Below are 22,118 nucleotides of genomic sequence, written 5' to 3' on the forward strand. Positions count from 1 at the left end.
AGCTAAACTGCCTGAAATACTGCACAGTTTGACAAGAAAGTCAAGAATGAAACGTTTCTCACTTTACCGTTGCTCTGCTAAACGCGACACTTAGCAAAACTAGCCGTTCGGCAAACTGCGTCAGCATGGTCGCACCGGCCGGCGAACACGCCATTTTGGCGCAACGGCCTGCCTTGGTGCCCTCACATGCCACTTTGTCAAGCGTGACGAGCTAAACTGTTCGAAATGAAGCTGTTTCCCGGGAACACAACATATTACACCTTGCCGTGGTTGGGAACCGCCAGAGTTACGGCGTAACGAACTGCGCCTGAACAGCCGGCGCGCATGTTCACGAGCTGCGAAACTTATTGGCACCGGCCGGCATGTTCAGCGTAAACTGCTTGAAATGCAGCGTAGTTAAGCAAAAAACGTTGCTCACCTTGCCGTCGTTCCGCGCAGCATCCCACAAGAGGCCTGTGCCGCACAAGCGCGGCGAGGCACGAGCACACAACCGCTCCATTCGACAACTTCTTGTCGTCTGCTAGTGCTCCGGCGGGCTACCGGGCTACCGCTGCAGAGTGTGCCGTCGCGCGCGCGTCCGCGCATGCGCACGTTGGTGCCGCCATCCATCAATCGGCGGCAGCGCAAAAATAGCCCTCCTAGAAGTATTTGCTAGTCTGCCGTCCGAGCGGGGTTCCCTATGGAACCGGTTGGCCGCTTCCCGGATGAAAGCGCAGGGGGCGCTGTACGCATTCGGAGCGTGGTCGCGTTGTGTACGTGGTGCTGTGGCGGTTGTGCCGTACTGCGAATCTGCGCCGCGCTGATCCGTTGGTGCCGTGACAAGGCTCGTGCACCACGTGCACTTTTTTTCGCTCGCGAGCCGGAATGCGCGCAAATTAGCTAGCATGTGTGCAAGAGTGCCTTTTTTATGGATATGTGATCGCGTCATGTCCAGAAAACGGGGTAAGCGTGATAGCACGTGTTTCTTGCCCGGGTACAAGACAGGTTAGCGATCGTGCAAGGTGAAATGTTCTCTCTTCAGGACACCGAAAGACGCAGGGAAGAGGCAAGAGTGGGAGCGCAACATCAAGCGCGGCTGCAAAGGCAATAACATTGTATATTGTCTCAGCTAGGGCATAAAGTAATATGCAAAACGAAAATTAAAAGGCGTAATAAATGAAAGAAAATAGACTGGCTGTGTTCTAATAAAATTCAAGAGAGAACGATGATAAGGCCCTTGCATGCAAGCAATATACGAAGATGGGTTGCTCGGTGAAAAGCTCACTGCCGTCAGGTGCCGATATTGTCGGCTTTAGTGGCGGGCAAACCCACAAGTGGTGAATATCTTCCTCATTATTTTGTCAGTTGCAGACAGGAAATCCTGGACGTTGATATAAATATCGGTATATATAAATATCGGATGATCCGGATCGGGGTTGCCCTCACGTTACTGTAACACGAATAAGCTAGTGTCGACGTTTGTGAGCGGCACTTCAAACCCTGCTTTATTGAGCGAAGTTTTAAGACAGGTAAAGGTAATTGAGATTCCACGGGATATGTTACGCAACTCACGAAGGATGCCATCTCAACGCTGTTTCCTGACACTCCAAAATACTTGTTGAAACCCCTGCCTCTTAAGAGAAAGGAGCGCAACTTGTACGAGCAAAAACAGTCCGCAGGGAGACCTGTAAAGAAAGAAAAAAGTGCACTGATCCTGAAACATCAGTGGAGCCAGTTGAAGAATACAGAGGTGGTGGATCGTGTGACGTGAGCCTGCTCCAGGAATGCAGAAAGCTGCATGCCACCGCCACTGGGGACAAATGTCGATCTTTCTGATGTTGAACAATGAACATTCGCATAGTGCCACTCAAGCGAGGACGAATCTCCGGAGGCAATTGCCATCGGCGAGTTCTGTTCCATCGCAGTGGTGAAGCTGCCATGAATGCTGCTGTGTGCATTCGAGGAAACAAAGTCAAGGAGATAGCTGTAAAGTCGACAGAAGAGGTAATTAATCTTATTCGGGACATTGCGAAACTCAGCTTGTGTCCTGGCAGCGGATTGAAGCCTATTACCAAGACCTTTCCCACCTACAATGGGCGTTGCTTAATTTCCGACGAATTGTACCTATATTTCTGATGCAACATGCATATAGCCTGCAAATACTTGCGAAAGTTAACTCAGAACACCCTGTCAAGAAGAAGAAAAAAATTAAGAAACAGACTTCTATGTCTCGAGCAGTTTGTCGTACGAAGGACAAGGTGGCAAAGCTGGTAAAAGCTCTCGGTGAAATGAAAAATGAAAATGAACACCTTCAAGGACAGAGTTTGAAAGAAGTGTCAACTAACAGCTGGCTGTTAAAATATGTTTTAGAGGTTGCAAAACGGAAGTCAACAAAAGTGATGGCATACTCTGATGAGTGGCTACTAGGCTTCCTAAGTACCAAAGAATGCCTATTAGCAGTTTGCCTGAAGCGCGGTGCGATTTGAAGGGCTCGGGTTCCCATCTTGCGTGCTTTAATTGTGCATGCATCCGAAAGTTTCTAGTTCTACATTCGTGTTATAACAGCTAAAGGTCCGAAGAAGTTAAGATGAAACTATAGCGTGAATGAAAACGCCGGCGACAGCGCTCTGTTGCTCGCACACATGCATGGTCCTTGGAGCCTAGAATGTGCGTCTAGTATAGTTCTCCATGCAAGCGCAATTGTTTGCACAAAATCCTCAGAAGTCTTCATTACGATACGGCACAGCGGTAGCTTCAGCAGGATAATGGGGTATAAAAAGCAGCTTCGTTTCTACATCGGCTCAGGGGCATGCGCGCAAAACTTCGCTCACGAAAAAAAAAAAAAAAAAAAAAGTCGCATCCGTGGTTATGGCAACAACTCGGCTGCGAATTCAATATTACGACTAAACTGAAATCAAAGACTAAAGAGCGGCATCGCATGTACAAGGCACCTGACAATGAGCATGCAGCGAATGCATTTCGAAGCGCACGGGCGCGCGCGTCGTCTGCTCCGTCAGCAGTGGCGCACTCCGGTTCACCGCAGCGCCACCGCGGCGATCATTCAGCGGCAGCCCCCGCCGCGGACGGCAGACTGGCAATATTTCTAGGGACCCTAGCAAAAAGTCGCGCGTCATTTCCTGGGGCCAGATTTCGCCGAGTGACCGCTCTTTACCGATTTCTCTCTCTATGGGCGCGTCGGCAAGCAAGCGCGACAAAACGGAAGTTGCGGCGTGCGGCGCTAAGCAAAAAAAAAGTAAAAGCTCAGATGCGTCAGTTGTGACGTGTCAGTGGGCGAGGCCTTGGAGGAGGCCCAGCCTTTGCGCGCGCTAAAAAGTTGAAAAGAGGAGGAAAGCCCCCAAGGGGGAGATATTCAAAATTTGATTGCAAATAACTCTGTTTCCAAATGCCGCATTTAAAAAATTTTTGCTGGAAGGTTATCTTACATCGACATTCTTTCACATACTAGGCATAGGGAATCTGCATCGCTAAGGCTGTTTTGGGCCCCTTTAAGGTCTGCTGGGCGCAACAGCACAAGTAATCCCGGCTCTTCCGGCACGCTAAGTTACAACGTGCAGCCGAAAAATGCATGCCGGCACATGAACGAAAACACGTCATGCGACATACGTGACCCGCGCCTTTTTCTGTCTCATCCCGGTTAAGTGGCTGACAACGAACCTGTGTCTGCTGCCCCGCCATCGCGCAGCCAGAAAGGTGGTGATGACTTGTTAGACTGGCATCGTCCATCTCACGCTGGTCACCGCCCACGGGTTACGTAGCAGGGCAGGGGCATGCACCGGATTGCTGCTGGCCGCTGCAGCCTTGGTGAGAGATGATCACCTGATGCGTATTGCACTGAGTGACGTGAGCATTTGTTTTTCGGTCGCATGACTTGTTTAACACGCCGAGAGACACAGAATTGCTCGCGCCTCATTGCCGAGCAGAATTGCACTTCTTAAACGCGTGTCTTGCTAACGGTCAGCTACAAATCCCTGGTCTCTGGTTTCGAGACACATGCTATAATTAATCGCTTAGTGCTTCTTTGTACAACGTCATAGCGAGAGGACAAACCAAGCGTGTGTTGAGCTTGGCGGAGCACAGTGTGTAGGTTCTGTCATTGTGTGTGAACTTGGCAGCTGCGCGCAATATAATGGTCCGGCTTCAAGCAACTCAAGAAAGTTCGCATGCAGGCGGCAGACCACGCATATCAAGTGCTAAACAAAGAATGGTACCACGTGCCGCTGCACATGCGCAAGCGCATCTGCTCACGTGATCCAACATTTAAATGCGCAAAAATAAAGGGGGCGTCTCTCTATCTAAGGATTTTTCCGGAGGTGCCATTTCAGTTACGGCGTGCCCATCTGTGGTGTGGTAGACGCCGCTAATGGAAGGGACGCATGATCCAAGCGACGGCCGTGGAACGTGCCGCTCCGGCTCCCAGCGGTCTCTGGCATGCTTCAGCGTTGACGAGAACGTGCTCGACTTACTTTGGGGTGAGTGTGCAAAGATTTTCCACGCTAGTTTTCGGCGTCCGCCTTACTTGCATGTGTGCATGCGCTTTAAACGATTTCGCAAGTAGGAAACTTGTTGCGCTAAGGTGAAACGGAAACTTTGAGCGTTGGTACACCGTTAAAGCCATCTTTTCCCTCCTATTGTTTGGCGCAGAGGAAGAGGTCGGAATGGACGAGTTGCTGAATTTCTCCTTCGAGCACATTGACAAACTGGCCGCTCGTCAGGGCAAGGCCGTGACAAGTGAAGAGAAGGACCGCCTGTGGGGCTACGTTCAACGCATGAGGGTATGTGCACACGGGGCGGTGAAAATGTTTGTGCTTAAATGCCCGCTCGTCGTTATTTTGAATCACCCGGATGGGGATCGAATTCTAGCAGCGGCGGCCACATATCAATAGAGTCTAAACACTGAAAACGGCTAAGTGCTGGGGATGACAGCGGCCCCAGCTGGAATTATTCACTCCGCGTCCCTTGTAGCCCACTTGTTGCTTCGCGACTTTACACCCAACAGTTTGCTGGTTTTTACGTCGCTATTTCAGCTGTGGTGGCCTGTTTGTCATCAGACTGTCATCGGTTATAAAAATTTGCGATTCTTCGGAAGGAATTAGGTGACGCTACCAAACCGGAAATAACTGTATTTTTCGATGCATCTTGCGCCCCTGCTACCACCTCTAAACAGCTTTGAGGAAATGTCTAACCATCAGTTAGACGACCTAAGACTCGCCTGGTTGTGTACAGTCATGGACAAAATTTTTGCGAGATGCCGGAGCACCGTTTTAAAACTGCATTGGCGTCACTAGGCGGCGATATGATAGCGCCGAGGTTACGCTGGGTGATGCCTATGCGCATGCGCGTCCTATATTCTCCCGCTGGCCCGTCTTATAGCTCGTTTTGCTTGGACAGCCGCTTTTTCTGAGCTTGGCCGCGGGTGGCCACTTTTCGCCATTTGTACGTCAGCCGCAGTAGACGGCACGCAGCCCGGTACCTGTGATGACGGGCACATTCACTGCGCCCGTCGCATTTAAGCCTGGTTTTTAAGGCGAAAACTCGCTGTTTCTTTAATCGTAACCCTAATCGATGACAAAGCAGCTGATAGTAGACTACAACGAACTGTTTGCAAAAAACCCGGCCTCACTCTCAGGAAAAAAAGATGATTAACGATAGGAAAAAAACGCTTTATTTCCTTATATAACATGTTTAATAATGATCGGCACCAGGAATGCTTCTGGCATCGCAGTCACCGGGCCGCGCTCCGAGTACGGAGGCTGACGAACGTGAGCGGCGAAAAGAGGCTGTCTGCGGCCAAGCTCGGAAAAAGCAGCTGCTCATGCGAAACAAGCTATCAGGTTGGCAAGCGGGCGTGTATAGGACGCGCATGCGCCTAATCATCACCCAACGTAACCTCGACGGTATCATATGCCGCCTAGTGACGCCAAGGCAGTTTTAAAACCGTGCTCCGGTATCTCGCAAAATTTTGTCCATGACTGTACAGGCATGACTGTCCATGACTGTACATGAGGTCCGAAAACACAGCCATGTAACAATGACACACAATTTTATGTAAATGTATCAAATAGCTGTCAATACTATGGCATTGTAAACAAATATGAGGTTGTCAATGTCAATTTTTCGTGATTTGTGCAAGGGAGGATTTACGATTTCAATATTTGCTGCTTTTCTGAACAGGCACGCATCGCATTGTGCATCAAATTTTTGCAAATATAAAACGAAGATATGTTTGCAACGACCTGGAGTTTTTGTAGGGCCTAAAAAGATGTTAAGTGGTTAAAGTTGGTCTACTTAACGATTAGCAGGAAATCCGCTCGGTTGTACTTGGTGTCCCAGCTAAATATATCGAACGCTTTAAAAAAGAAAGCATGTCCTAGAGTAGTGGAACCAGCTGAGGACTGTTGAAACTCGCTGGACTAGTCTGCATTATCTTCATTCGCCAAAGTGAACAAATTAGACTAGCTATTTCTTAATTATTTGCTCGAGGGACTAAATGTAAATGCAAAAGTTGTAGATCGTCTCTCAAACGAATAGCTACGTTGTTTCCATGAGCATTTAGTTAAGTAGCTTACTTCCCAATTGTGTACAGCAACTCGCCCAATAAAAAAAAATCTACATAAAAGCGTCATCAACTCGAAATACCGAGACGCGTCTCAGATAAGATCTGCCTTTTCTCTGGAGCGTTCTCTCCGATGAAGCTTTTGTGATGTCCCAGTTATAGGGCTCTTCTCGGACTGGCGGCTTTTTACAATACGCGTGTACACTTTCTTCCCTTCTTTCTTTTTTACAAAATGCGTGTACACTTCCCTTTAGCAAAGCATTGCAACGGATACACATTCTTAAGGGGTCTGAAAATGCTATCATGCAGGTTGATATGCCCATGATTAAACTGAAGTCATACCACTCGTATAAGAAAATCTAAACACAAGAGTACAAGAATAGAGCTTAGACAACTGAACAGGACTCAGAAAAGGATATCAATATGTTTTGTACATGGATGAAACTTTACTATCAGGCTCAGCGTTAACAATTAAGACCCAGGATTGTACACCCACCCCACTTAAACTGAACGCACGAGCGTCGACCGCCGAGTCGATAACGCCGTACGACGGAACATAGCGGCGAAATGAGCGAGAATATGCGCGTGCGCGCAATGAGCACTCCGGTGCAGCTGTCCTCTGCCAGGCTATTACGGGAACCGGATCTAACCCCATCTGCTTTTTTGTACGTTATCGCATTTTCTTCTGTTTTCTGCATGCCGCTGCGAAAAGATTATAAAATGCCACGTGGTACCACCTGCTTTCCTCTATGAGAGGGAGGTGTGAATTGATGAGTGAAGTAAGTGAAGAGAATTCATATACGAAGAACCTTTATGGCCCATAGCAAAAAGAAACAAAATGCATGTAGTATAATCAGCGGGCGTAAATCGGATTCCATCCAGCGCTAGCGCTACCACCTGACTACTATTTATAACTTGAGGGAAGCGTTCAGAAAAGAAAAAGGATGACGACAACGGTGCTCAAAAGAAGCAGGGGTGAGGTCCCGTTCCCAGAACAGCCGGGCAGAGGATAGCTGCATCGGAGTGCTCATTGCGCGCACGCGCGTATTCTCGCTCATTTCGCCGCTGTGCTCAGTCATACGGCGCTTATCGACTCCACAGTCGACGCTCGTGCGTTCAGGTAAAAAAAGTGGGAGCATAGAGGAAGGAAATAACTTAGGAGAGGCCCTGACGTCATTTTTTTTTTTAAGCTGGCGCGGCCGCGCCGCGACAGGACGCTGCAACGTCTCTCCTCCTTTACCCTCCGCATTCTCTTTCTCCGCGACGCTCACGTACCTAGGGGCCTTAGCAACGCCGTTGCTAGTGGCCCGAGTTTTCATAGCAACAGCGTCGCCGTTGCTAATGGCCCGACTTGGCTAACCCTAAATTTTGACGTTACTTCCGCCACACTTTCTTCAATGCATTGGGAATGGCAATGGGCCTCTCCTAAGTTGGTGTCTTCCTGCATGAGTGGGAGGGTGTACATATCCCACATATTGGGATGCCTCACGGTCTGGCTCTGTCGGCAGTTCGCAATTTTCGTCCCTGTTCTCTTCCAATGCCTTCGACCATGCGTCCTGTAAATTATCCACGTCTCCCGCGGCAATGCTGCTGGGTTGAATATCACAGTCTTCAGTATTTGCGGCGGTAAATGTTGAGCATGTGTCAGAATGCCGTGAGCGATTTCGGAATCTATAGGCCTGGTTGCCGCAGGTAGGATTAAGTTATTTCAGTCATTGCAACTGTTCTGAGCCGGTGCGCTCTGTGTGCAAATTTTGACAGGTGATCGGAGAACGCACTTGTTCCCATTACTGGTCGTCGGTAAGGGTCCGATAACATCCGGGGCCGTTCTCTCAAAAGGTGCGCTGAACTCTCGAAACTTCCTGTTTCTCGCGTTTCCGGTTTTTCGGTATTTTTTGTAACTGGCAGAATTCGCACTGAGCGCAGTACTCGACAATCGACTTCCTCATTTTTGGCCAGAAATAATTCAGTTTATCTGTCATTTTCTTGGTCCCTAAACGACCGGAGTATGGTGCATCATGGTATGCAACTAATACATCTCTAACCAGGCTGCACGGTACGATGTATTTTTCTCTAGTAACCGCACCTGGCCTTTGCGTCGGGTACGGGCCCTCCTTTAAGACGAAGCCAGATGCGCTCAATGCGTATCCGCTTGAAGACCCCGGGTCGTCAGCTAGTTTATCCCTCAGTTCTTGAAGTTTCGCGTCCTTGCTTCAGCTTTACTTCATCAATAACCGGAATAAAAGCTGTGGTCCTTACTTCGGAGACTGATTTCGAGAGCACCCGACTCGAGGCATCCGCGTTTGCGTGCATTTCCCGCTCTATGCTCTATTTCAAAATCATAGCCTTGAAGCGGAAGGTTCGACTTGCGAAGCGTGCCACTCGCGAGCTATGATCCCTGATGTTCATAAGCCACTTAAGCGGTTGGCAGTCTGTTACTATTTTAAACTTCAGTTCAGTTCAGTTCAGGCGTTCAGTCGTGTCCGACTCTTCGTGACCCTATGGACCATGTCACGCCACGCTTTCCGGTCTCTATCTTCCTAACATCTAAACTTGCGACCATACAAATAACAGTAAAAGTGGCGGACCGCCCATACAACAGCCAAGCATTCTTTTTCTGACTCGCTATAATTTTGTTCGCCTTATTTAGCTGGCAACTTGCGAAAGCCACCGGTAGTACATTTTGTTCTAATGTTTACGACAAGACTGCTCCAACCGTGCACTGTGACGCATCGGTTTGAAGGATAAACCATTTTCTAAAGTCAGGGTACTTGAGTATTGGAGTTTCAACGAGCTTTCTTTTCAAATTCCCGAAAGCAGCTTGTGCCTCGGCTGTCCATGCGAAAGGTGTGTGCTTTACTGTTAGCAATGTAAGTGGCTTAGTCATTTGCGCAAAGTTTGCTATGTGACGCCGATAATACCCTAAGCCCAGAAACTCTCGCACCTGTCTGACACCGCTTGGGTTGGGAAAGCGAAGAACCGCCTCAACTTTCTGCTCATCTGGCTGCACGCCGTTGGCAGACACCATATGCCCGAGATACTTTACTTTCGCCTTCAAAATTGGCACTTTATCGGCTTCAACTTCAGCCCGGCGCCTGTCAGTCTCCCCAGCGCTGCCTCAATATCTATCATGCGCTGCTCGATCGTAGAGCTATAGATTATTGTCATCCATGTACACGTGACATATGTGGCCAGTCAACCCTTCAAGCACAAAGTCAGCGATTCGCTGCCAGAAAGTAGGACTGTTTACTAATCCCATCGGTATTCTAGTCTACTGGTAATGACTACTGTTTTTTTCCTGACTTTTTTTTTCCTTATCAAAAGGATCCATCTCGATATGCCAGAATCCAGAGACCAAGTCCACAACCGAGAAGTACTTGTGACAAAGTCTCGTGGGTATCTGGCAGCGGATATGGGTCCACTCTGGTGACACTGTTTGGCATCCTGTAGTCAACTACAAAACTGAATGACCCATCTGGCTTTTTAACCAATAGTGCAGGCGAACCCCACAGGGACTTAGTAATGTTCTATGATTCCGGCCTTTAGCATATCCTTTACCTGCTTGGCCATCTCCTCGCTCTGCGCATACAGAATGCGGTAGGCCCTCTGCGCCCCGTGTCTCTATGTGGTGCTTGATTGTCTCACATTGCCCGAGGCAGAGGTGGGCAACCTCATGAGGTTTCGACCTCATGAGGTCGACCTCAACCTCATGGAGTGAGGTGAGGTTGAGGTCGGCGATAGCTCAAAATATTTTGAGTGAGGTCACGAAATTGGACCTCAACCTCACGCGTGAGTTTGAGGTTGAGTGAGGTCGTAATTGTGTGAGGTCGAAATTGTGAGGTCCACGCTTTTTGCTGTTGCCGCGGCTTACTTCGAAGAGCGCCCCTTTTGACGCGGAGTTCGAGCGTACTGCAGCGGTGTGCCCGTCGACTCTTGGTGTTCGGTTACCCCCCGTTCGGACGACCGGATGCCGTAACCCCTGCCCAGGCTTCCCTCTGGTCTTCTTGGAAGATTTGTTTTTTTTTTTTGTTTTTTTTTACGACACGAACTCCTCGTGCCCCCCGCCCGCCACCCCCGTTTTTTCTCCGATGCTTGCCGCCGGCTCAAACACCCAGGAGCGCGCAAAGCACATAACTCACTCTGACCCGCGATGCTTTTGTCGGATGCCGCAAACAAGCAAACTAAAAAGCGACGCAAATTGTCTTTTGCACAGACGGCGCAAAGCAGAACTGTTTGTCGTGTGCATGCCCGTTCCCAGGCGCTGACGTCACGGCTGCTGTCTTACATTCGATGAAAAATCCCGCTGTATATTACACGGAACCTTAACAGAAAATGGTGCAGCGAAATTGCATGGGATGAAGGTGCTAGAGTTTCTTACATAACCAATATAGCGGTAAAACATGCAAGAGAATGAGACGGACGGCACAGCTTATAAGACGCAACTGGTGTACAGGAAAGAAGCCTGCGCATGTTAACCACTTGCCTAGGTAGAAGAGGCAAAAAAATTATATGGGGCTTGTATGCAGTAAAAAAAAATCTTTTTCCTCCGCTAAGGCCCTTTGTTTCTCTCTCAAATTCTCGTGAAACCAAGCAATGCAGGAGGAAGGATGATGATAAGACATTCTTAACTCCATAATATCAGGTCTATCGTGAAATCTTTTTAGGTGCAGGAAAAAAAAAAGAAAAGCGTTCTCCTACATGTTTTTATCAGTTAAAAAGTATTGAGATGTTTTCTGACTGACATTTTGGTGTCTAGACAGACGAATTAGTGTGGCAAACTGAGCGTGTCTCTTTTGTGCTGCCGTCTGCTCGAGACGGACAAATCAATCGGATGGAAATTTGTGTGGTCAGATATGGGAGTAATTTATTTAGACATTCGTTTTTGCTTTAAAAATCCATTGAAATATATGTGAATGAAACCAATTACATGCTAGCACTGAGGAATGCAGTACTAAGTCGATGTCTCAAGCCTTCTATACCCTCTGGGAAGCACAGTTCTCTTCTTTTTTAGTGTGCGAAATTTCGTATTACTTTCGTCAACATGGTATTTCTTTATATATATTTTCGTGTATGACATTTACGTTCGTGTACTGCCGAACAAAGAACAGGCTTCATCCCTCACATTTCGCTATTTCTTTGGCATCTTTCCAGTGCCCATAGCACAACCCTCCTTTCCACTTACCGGAGCGGTCATTTAGTTTTTCTTTTTATTTTTTTGCAAGTATTGCAAAGCGCGATGTAGTCTCTGAAAACGAAGCTGACACATTCGCTGCTGCCTTGGGTGTGTATTTCGCCGGACATTTTGGTCCGGCGAAATTTGACTGGCGAGCAGATGTTCACGACAGCAAAGTGGTTCACGTTTAACCCTCTTTCCTAGCATTTCCGAACCCTGTAAGCTTTTAATGTAAGCGTGGTGTTCGAAGAAGCAATTTCGCCAATTCTTGCAATACGCCACGGGATCACAGAATTATAGACAAACACCTAGGAATGACCGGTTGGGACATCGCAGCATCCACAGCGTTCCTCTTTGAAATTTTCTGAAGGTACATTTCTTTACTCGGCGTTGGCCACGTTTTGTGATTATTTGGTGTGTTGCTGTCTTTCCTCTTTTGTTTGTTTTGTTCGGGATTTAGTCATCACGACAGGTCGTTTCATGAGTAGCTGTTATGGAAAGTTCGTGCCCCGTTAATATGGACGACCCAAATTATGAACAGTTTTTCTGGGGACGAAATTTTTTCAATGTATTTATGCCTCGTTAATGCAAAAACTCGGTGTTTGAACAATGGACAGGGGAAGAATGCATACAGCCCACTTGGGCCCATGTATTTTTGTCTCGTTAATATGGACATCGTTTGAAAAAAGCAGGGGAGTCCGAACGCAAGTTAAAGAAGGGCGCGCAGGCCGGGAACCTATGCGACAACCGATACGGCCGGATGCCTGAACGCGTCCTGTGGAGTTGGAAATAACCAAAGCGGACGTGTGGTCGTTTTAGGAGGAGAAGGGGAGGGGGGGAAGGGGGGGCAAGAGTGGAAAGGAAGGGAGGAGGAGGAGAAAAGGAGGGTGGATGACAGGGATCGTACACAGCAAACCGAGAGTCAGCTAACTAAGAAAGACCCTAAAAGGAGGGAACCGGGAGATTTCTGGGGGCAGCGGCAGCGCCGCAACTAGAGGCCGCAGTCGGGAAAACAGCAACATGTGGTCGCAATAAATTCTGCTGAACATGAACAGAAGAGAGGCCGGTAAAAGCATAGGAAAGAAATAATAGGAAGATAGACAAGCGCCAAAAAGTGGGGGTGGTAACTGAAGTTTTTCTTTCCCAAAACACAAAGTGTGTTCCATGAAGCCGTTAACGCTTTTCGGTCAGAGTTAAGACACACTCACGAAGTAGAGCGACAAAAGAAAGGCGGCGAGCACGCAACCAGGACCGGGCGTCCCGTCCTGGACGCCCTTCCTTCTCATGCTCCTGTTTTTCATCACTGTTGCGGTGCCGAACTGCCACATTTCGCGCCCCGGGCGGTCCGCATGTCGGCTTCGCCTTGAGTCAACAAGGCGGCCTTGACAAGGTCTGAGCTCTTCGTAGTCGGCTAGCCATCGTTCTAAACTGTACTTCAGCTTGCAGTGTTTGTTTCATAGGAACACATACAAACGGCGCAGGAAAGGGCTATTCCATAGCCCTCAGCAGCCTGCCAACTTGACTCCCTCGCTTCCTCACATAAACAGTAAAAGGCAGAAAAAAGAGAATCAGAAGAACGGAAAGGCGGGGAGGTTAACTAGGCAAAAAGAGTGCAAAGAATCAGGAACCTGTAACCCTTAACTTTAGTCTGACTTTTGGCATGGCGGGAGTTAAACGCAAAAAAAAAAAAAAAAAAAAAAAAAAACGGAACTGAACGTAGGCGCGAAGCGGCACATCTGTGAATACAAGCGGCAAAAGCCATCTCAGTTAATCCAAGCCGTGAGGAACTGGACCCAAGTTCAACTAGGCCTCAGCCTAGCTCACGCATAACCTCCTGTATTTGTCCTATATAAATGTTTTCTACCACCACCACCACCGCCAGGTCGACGGTAGCGTCGATACTACAGGACTCTGATAAATGGCTCAACGTCGGCATCGCTCATCACAGCGTAAGCCACAGTCCGACAGCGCCCAGCACAGTTCGAAGAAATGGAGTCAGCCTTGTTAATGTGGTTCGGAAATGTGTGCGGGAATGGTGCTGTCGTGAGCGACGAAATGCTTCAACAGAAGGCTCGCTGCCTCGGTAACATTATGGGTGCGCACCCTTCCTTCTCCTCCGTCTTGATAGGTTTTACCTGTGATGACTTACGGAATTTTTGTTCAGTAAAACAGGGATGTTTACTGAGAAAAATTATTCTACGCTATGTATAGGCATTACTGACTTCAGCTACTAATGAGGATAGCTGATAAGATTTAAGAACAGACATGACATTTTGGGTCGATGGATTCATGGAGAAGGGGGTAACATCGACAGCTCGGCTGTTTTTAATTAGAAATTTAATTTAAAAATCTCTCATTAATTATAACATTTTTCTAAAAAAATATACTTTTCATTTTTATCATGACTCGTTATTATGGATGACTCGCTTTATGGACAGTTTTGCTCCGAAACCAAAGTGTCCATACTAACGAGGTACGACTGTATTCCTATTTTTTCCCCAATTTGATGTGTACGGTCGCAAGACAATGTACAGTGTATTAAAAAAAAAATGCTTGGCAATCATCAATTTGTTTTTTTGCGAAATAAGAAAAAGAGCATATCGTCATTGTTGCCATCGTCACTAGGGTCAACAGCATTTGTCTTTTCAGTATATATTAAGAACTGGCTTGTTTTATTTCTAATAGACTTTATTCATGTTGGTCGGATGAGATAAACTCTTTGTATTGCATTATGGGCCTATGCGTAGTAATGTGGTACCCATGTAGGCCTTAGAATAAAACGGACCAAAAAATGGTAGGCGAAGAGAGGGAGAGGATTGCTACTTTAGTGCAGGATATTGGACATGGAGTCTCCGGAGTTTTTCTTTTATCCGGGATATTAATTGTTTTATAAAATAAGAGTAAAATGCTGCCTTCATACGACAAAATTCAGGCTTGCCTATATATGCTAGGATTACCGAGAATTGTATATTTGCGTTAAGTTACGGTTTAAGTTGATTCTTTTTTTTTTTTTTGAGGTCGAGCGCCCGACCTCAACCTCACGTTTTGAGTTTGAGGTGAGGTTGAGTGAGGTCGCCAACGGTCACCTGAAAAGTGAGGTGAGGTCGCTTGAGGGACCTCAACCTCAATTTATGAGGTTGAGGTTGAGTGAGGTCGCCAAATATTTTTTGAGTTTGAGGTGAGGTCGAAGTTTTTGAGGTCAAATGCCCACCTCTGGCCCGAGGTGAAAGTTGCCTCGAGAAAAATTTCACTGTATGCCTTGATTACCTTCCTCAGTTGGGCCAAGTCCTCCTCAGGTATCTGAGACACATCAAAGAAACGTGGTCTCATCATCTGTCTATGCCTGGCAATGATCTGTGACCGCAAGCACTTTTTCGTCTTTTGGTTCTTCCACAGAGCGCAGATAAATAGCTATGTTCTTATTTCGGGGTAGTTATTTCCTCTATAGTGAAGTTTTCAAGACGGACGGGAACGCGGCAGCTTTCGTCTGGATTCACTAGAGTCGCGGACCCTATCAATCCATATGCCAAAACATCAACTTCGACGATGCCAACCTGGCTTAACGTGCGGGTTTCGCCAGCTTTGCCCAGCAAACAATTTGCGACAAGGACAGTAAAGTGCAAGGGCACGTCAACCTCACGAATATGCGTTGGGTGCACCATCGACGACAGCTATTACTCCAGGGACCTCCCTTATGGTTTCAGCTCGCCAGTTTTAATAGGAATTTAGCACTCTTCTACATCCAAGACCTTTTCAGTTGTTAAAATATTATTTCTCTGGTCCGTTATGATGTCCTTGATGTCCTGTCTGATTATTCCGTCTACTGGGATTGCACGCAGATCCGCAATGGCAAAACAATCATGAAAAAAAAATTGTTTCTTAAGGAAATTTGCAAAGAGAAACAGCCGCGGATGTCGATCTTACTCCCAGTGATTCCCACAAAGTGCCCATGCGAGTTTACCGCGCAAGTAGTTTTGTCAGTACATCCTCTTGCAACCTCTTGAAGACCCGTTCAGAAATGAGCGAAATGTGAGCCCGTGTCAGCTAACATTTCAGCTTTACCTCCGTTTATGCGGCACTATACTACCGGACTAGTTTCCTCCGAATATCGTACTACTATAAGAGTATCTCCAAAGATCGCTGTTCCCTTGTTCGGTACTCTATCTTCCCGTCTGCAGCGTATCTATATTCACTGAAACCCCCCGTTGGTCTTCTTTAACTCCTTCCAACCCGCAGTCAAAAAGACGACCTTCTCGGTTTTTGGAACGGACTGTTTCTTGGAGTGTGCACGCTCAGCGCAGTTACGAGCTGAGTGAAAAGTTCGGCCGCACACGAAGCTTGCCCTACGTGAATAACACCCATATGAAGCACTCGATGACTGTGGTGCAATGAGCAATCTCTCAATCTTCTCTAATCGTTGTTTCATTTGCTCTATCTCTTGGCGAGATGATCGACGACTCGTATCCCAGACATGCCGATGCTGAGGAGTTCGTTCGCTTCCTCATTGATAGCGCAGGCAACCGCACCGTCAAACTTCGATGGATCACGTGACATGACAAACCACTGCTCACTGTCCCTCAGCTCATTCAAAAATTGCGATCTCATTTGATCCTACAGCATTCTAAGACCTGTACTCGCGTTGCGAAGGATCGGACGTTTTCGCTAGGCACCTGTCGGGCACCCATAAACCGCTGCATGCGCAATCTCAACGGCTCCGTTTCAAACCTCGCGATCATAACCTCTTTCAACTTGGAAAATGTTGTCGCCTCCCTGGCCGCTACATCATGCCACACACTCTTTGGCAACGCCTGTCATCTTACACTTAGATACACAGTACATGACTATCAGCACAAGAAGCGATGCTGACAACTTGCTCTACAGTATTCAGAAATTCGCGAACAGGCTTGGTACCATAAAACATAGGGATCAAATGGCTAGACGCTGGTACACTCTAGCCATTCCCCATGACCTGATCTTCAGCTTTTGCGTCCATTTTAAAGCCAGTCTAGCCAGTCGGCTGGATTCCGTGTATCCTTCCTACTCTCCGTGGAAAAGGGATCTGTTTAAGAGCAATGCCAGACCTGAAAATACCTCTGCCACTATTTTGATGTCTCGCTTATACGGCTCTTTTCGGGGTGGAGAGCAGGAATCGCACACGAAATAAGGCCAGTAACAGATTTAATCAGTTGGATTCACCCGCTCAGCCGACGGTCTTGAGGCTGCGTCTGGACGCCACTGCGGGGATCCGATGCTTGAGGTGGGAGATGACCATAGCTGCAGGCAGCGCTGATGATGACGGTTTACACGGCGAGCTCAATGGCAGGACTAGCGAGCAGTCTTCGTATTTTCAGGCAGTCGTCCCTCGGGAGACGAGGCTGGGTCGACCTCCTCTAGCGCCTCTCTCGTTCCCCTCTGCGTCTACCCCGCATTCCAGCGTGTCGTACAACTACCCTTCTTCGCATCCGGTAAAAGGCGAAACAGGCAAAATTGTGGAGAGGTCGGTGGCTCCCGGCTCACCGCGCAACCTGGATCCCAAGGTCTGCACAGGCAGTTAGCCATCACACTTTCTGTGCGCACTGTGCGAGTAACTGAAGCTAGCAGATAGTCACGTGACCGCTTTTTTCGAGGTCAGTAAAGTTACGTAAATCGCAGCATTGTGTAAACAAAGCAGCTAGCCTTTTTTTAACCATCTACAACTTTTGCGCTGAACTTCCTCAAGCCAATAAGTATTTAACTTATTACGTTTTACGGATTAACTTTGGCAAAATTTGGAGAAAAAATACTGCGCTCTAGGATAGGCGACTCAACAACTCCGTTAGTTGGGCTAGGGCGCACCGTATTTATTTAGTGATGTCTTAGGTAAGCGATTTCTAAAAAAAAAAAAAAAAAAACATTCGTAAAACTCGAAGCCGTGTTCGTAACGAAATCGGACGCTTTCTAGTAACTGTGCGCCATTAAAACTGTTTCCACTTTGTATAATCCTGACAGTGTGTTTAATTTTTACCTATTCTTTCCCCTGCAAAAATTTAAGCGACGGGCTTGGGTATTTCAACTACGTTGACCAGAGTACTCCAAAATGCATACAATTCACATAACTATTGGTTGATAAAAAAAAAAAAAAAAAGCACTGCACGCCTTGCTATGGGTGCAGTGGTCTCCGGAGCGTAGCGATTCAAGTGGGCAGAGTGTCATTTCTAAACTGTTGCAAAGTCAACATGCGCATTCTGCTAAATATTACCGGCCCAATATGAGTCTCTGCGAAACAAGGATAGGTTTTCGCGCTTTGAAATACGGGAGAACCGCGCAGCGCACAAATTTCAGCACGCAATACTTTGCGAATTGCAGATGGTTCTGAGGAACGGTCCTATCCGTGCACTTTACTGCCGGTGAAAACTGTTCGTTGTCCGAGTGCTAACGTTTGCACGTCACAGCGCACCTCTGCTGAAATGTGTTCTTTGGAATTGGCTGGTGTACGCTCTTAGCCTTTTTTTTTTTTTTTTCTTTTCTCACTGGTGCTGCGAAGACCGAGCAGAGTGAATGGGTCACTAAAGACTCCATCAACTGGGACGAGGTCGAGGCCCGCTACGCTGTTCGGACCAGGTCCCTTTCCCTGAGCTCTCTCCCCAGCGATTTGGTGCTCAGCGGCAGTGGCACGCAGACCCCGCCCTCGCTGTTGTACTCGAGCAAAAATCTGCGTCCCCCGCTGCAGAGACCCCCAAGTTCAGGAGGAATCACCGGTAGGGTAGGTATACCATGCGTGTTCTTGTCCGCATGTTGCACAAACCGAAACAGTTGCACGCATTGCTCATTACGTTTCCATATCGAGAAGAAAGACTCGCGTAAGAAACATGGCACCGGCTTCCGATGAGCGGTGTAATTTTTTGAGCGCGCTCACGTCCTGAAAGTCAAGATCCCTTGCTTGTTTTAGCCATTGCAGCGAAATGTGTATGCACGACAATAAGTAAAAGCATGCCACAAATGACACAGCATAACAGAGGAATACCTGACACGATTATTTCAATCTTGCCTTTGTTAGTCCCCGTAGCCACCATATCCCCGTGTAAACTGAGACTTGAACGAAATAAAATTGGAACTGATGCATGCCATTTCGGTGGGTTCTTATCAACATCGGTAGGTTGTTACACTGGAAAAACTTGCATTCTGTCCTATCGAAGTTCATATTACGCCGTGGTTAATGATACACGTCACATTCTGGCCTTTTTGCATGCAATTTTTTACCAGATTGAACCGTAACTGAAACTGGTCACATGTACCTTCACTCTTCGTATTTCTTGGTTTACTTCTGTTGAACGGGGTCAGTCCAGACTATCCAGGCTGTTAATGCTTATTAGAAATTAAAATTTACCGTTTGACGCAAACTTTTAAAATTTGCTCTTTAATCAAATCTCGTTCATCATTGCTGGTGCACGGCATATTTTCGGATACCAATACACTATAGCGCAGCAAAAGACGAGGACACAAGAGCGAGAGACGAACACCACGAACGCTACAGCCCAAAAAACCACGCTACTGTACTTATTTTCGGCTCGCCTCGCGAGGCGTTATCACATGCCCGTAATAGATCCTGTGCGAAACGGCTGGATACCCTGCAGCCGATTCTGGGACGTTCCGGATTCTATATGCTTTTGTCATACGTTGTAATTCCTGCCGGGAATCCTTGCAGGCTTTGCGCGAGCTGCAGCCAGGTGAATGCCTCACCCAATCTGAAGTGTGGGACTTGGGATCGCCACGCCGGCACAACATCGCAGACTTGAAGCAGGCGTCTGACAAAAAGAAGCATGGCTGGCAGCGCATGTTGCAGAAGGTGTTCCACAACAGGCCCAAGCAGGTCGCTTCTAGCGATAGCCTTGAAGAATTCGACGCGTTCTTCACCGGCGTCGCCATGTCGTCCAGCCCCTGCCTGGTGAGCACATGCCATAATACGTATATTACGGGAGAGTATGTACCTCCACGGGACCACTCTAAAGAATTCACCGAGTATGCAATCTAAAATTTTCACTACGGTTACAAAACCTCATTCAATAGGGCCGGGCTTTGTATGCAGGTCGCCGCGAGATCGACCTAGAGGTGGCGCCACCGTCACTGCAGTAGTGTGGATCGGCAGCCGGCGGCGCTCGCAGAAACGCACGCTGCGTAGGTCTGCTTCCGAGTTTACGGCGGGTTTGTTGGCGATGAAAACGTGTTTTCTGCAGTATTTCTGCAACATTGCAGAAACAAAATGCAAGGATTTCGCCAATGCAGCAGAAGAGCGGATTTTAGGAAAACAAAGCACACAACCACCAGTCTTCTAGATTTACTTTGCACGTTTCTTGCGCTGTACCGCGCTCACGCGCATAATGCTTTGGCCTGCCTAATGACAGCTTTATTTTTTTTTATCGACTTTTAAATAGTTTGCTTGTGTCTCATGCGAGTGAGACCGGCGAATTTAGTGTCATCGAGAAATTTAGATTGAATCGAGAAAGCCTGGTTCATTATATCGTACTTAACTCGAGGATTAAGTAGGCTAAATGTAGTATTGGCAGCGCACTGCATGGCGAGTTGCTTTAGACTGAGCGCACATCAACTTTGGCCCAGACAACCACGCACAAGTATTCCCCAAAAATGAGATCTCGCCGACACCATACATGAAACCTCGCCGCACGGGAAAGCTGATTGTTCACGTGTACAGCGCTGAGTGAATTGAATTTGCCGAGATGCTTTTTGCGGCTACTGTCATATAGTGTGCTAGTGTATTAATGCATGCGCCACTAACTGTAAATGATTTCCTGAAACCGAGGAAAGTATAAGGGATTTCTGATGTGTGTGATGCTAATATATAACGGTAAATTAGTAGTGTAATTATTTTGTTTTGCAATGTGAATAAATTTCACCGTGTGAGAGAACTTTTACACACTTGACAGAATTTACAATGATCAGCTTATAATTTTCAGTAACGTTAAAGTGCAAGTTACGAATTCCTCGCTGCGAAGACATCGTTATAAACTGCGCATGAGCACTGTCATGTTCTGGGAAGCAATTTTGCAAGCTGAAAATTTCTTTATCACTAATTATTTAGCAGTGCCTAAATCTTATGCGAAGTAAATTATTAGGGTTGCTTCCAAAACAGATGCCGGATATAAAACTATTCCGAAAGAAATGGAGGTCATCTTATCATGCGACTATAAAGATGTATTTATCCCCGAACTAAACACTGATATTTGAGCCCGCATGACGCTGTTTTACTCCCCTTGTCAGAAATCACGAGTTTTGTCGGAAGACAGCACTTGGAAGAAAAGGGATTATAATGATTATAATAGGCTACCAGTAAAGTACATTGATCTAGGTGTATTATGTAACATTTAGGGTAACAATTAGGTGCAGGGAATATGTTTCCCAAACATTCGAGCATTTCTCTAAAGCAAAATGTGCTCACTAAAACTTTTACGGATGCACAGAAGCCTTCAACAACAAAAGAAAAGAAATGCATATTGGCCCGGGTTTAACGCATGAAAGCGGTATCGGCTATGACGGATGATTGCAGAGGCTGGTTTTGGCGTCGTTTTTTTTTTCATTATTAACACCACATTTACCACGTCGGATTGTTTATTGTGCAGTCAAATCCCACAGCAGAGGAACGCCTTTAGAAACAGTTGTGATTGAATCCCCTGTTCTCGAAATCAGCAGTCGAGCGCCCTTACCATTGAGACACCGCGACAGAGGTTTAAAAGCAAAAAAGAAAAAAGTACTCACACAACTCTATCGTGCATACAGACGGCATAGCAGGCATAGAGTGGTCTGTTCAAACTGCATTCTGCTATATGAAGCAGTCTGCGGTGGCATGTTTTAGTAGCTGCGGTATTCCAAACAGAAACGGGAATATGCGATTTCTGAGCGTTTGCATTAACTTTTATTGACGGCAACGACCTGTTTTACTTTGACACGGCGGTAACGACAGCACCACTTCGTTTGAGACATTGCATGTCGAAGGACCTCAAGCGCCGAAGACCGCGATGGATGATGTCCTTATCCAAGCATGACATGCTCGATACGGGCAAGTATATATATATTTTTTTAATGAAGCGTGGGGTAATAGACTGTTCATATTCATTTTGCAAGATGCATATAGGTGAGCAAAAGCTCAAAGGAACTGCGAAACAAACACACTCCTGTACACGCCGCATGCGCGCGCGTAAATCACTGCGGGCTGGCAGGCGACGCGAAAACGCATCCACACTGAGTAGGTTTCGCCGCTGAGCCGCAAGGCGGCGACTATGCTCGATCTCGAGGCCAATAATGTTGGCACCGACAGTCAGTGAGAAATGCAATGGCGGTCACCTATTTCTTTCTATGGTCATGCGCGCAGCTTCGTGGTCTGGTGTTAGCAGAATGCTG

At 47.2% G+C, this 22,118-nt stretch overlaps 1 protein-coding gene across 1 annotated transcript in view; it reads left to right on the top strand.

Annotated features, from left to right (window-relative positions):
• The first annotated feature begins 3,851 nt into the window (after nucleotides 1-3,851).
• Nucleotides 3,852-22,118, top strand: part of LOC146202350 (uncharacterized) — a 28,243-nt gene continuing 9,976 nt past the window's right edge. The window contains exons 1-4 of the mRNA XM_084588123.1: nucleotides 3,852-4,469; nucleotides 4,642-4,772; nucleotides 18,250-18,468; nucleotides 19,411-19,650. Of these exons, the coding sequence (XP_084444249.1) occupies nucleotides 4,361-4,469; nucleotides 4,642-4,772; nucleotides 18,250-18,468; nucleotides 19,411-19,650 (699 nt within the window). The 5' untranslated portion in view covers nucleotides 3,852-4,360. The remainder of the gene's footprint in view (nucleotides 4,470-4,641; nucleotides 4,773-18,249; nucleotides 18,469-19,410; nucleotides 19,651-22,118) is intronic.

Source organism: Amblyomma maculatum, chromosome 1, assembly GCF_055883805.1.
Source record: "Amblyomma maculatum isolate TAMU_Amacu chromosome 1, ASM5588380v1, whole genome shotgun sequence".
In the NCBI taxonomy this organism is placed as follows: Eukaryota; Metazoa; Arthropoda; class Arachnida; order Ixodida; family Ixodidae; genus Amblyomma; species Amblyomma maculatum.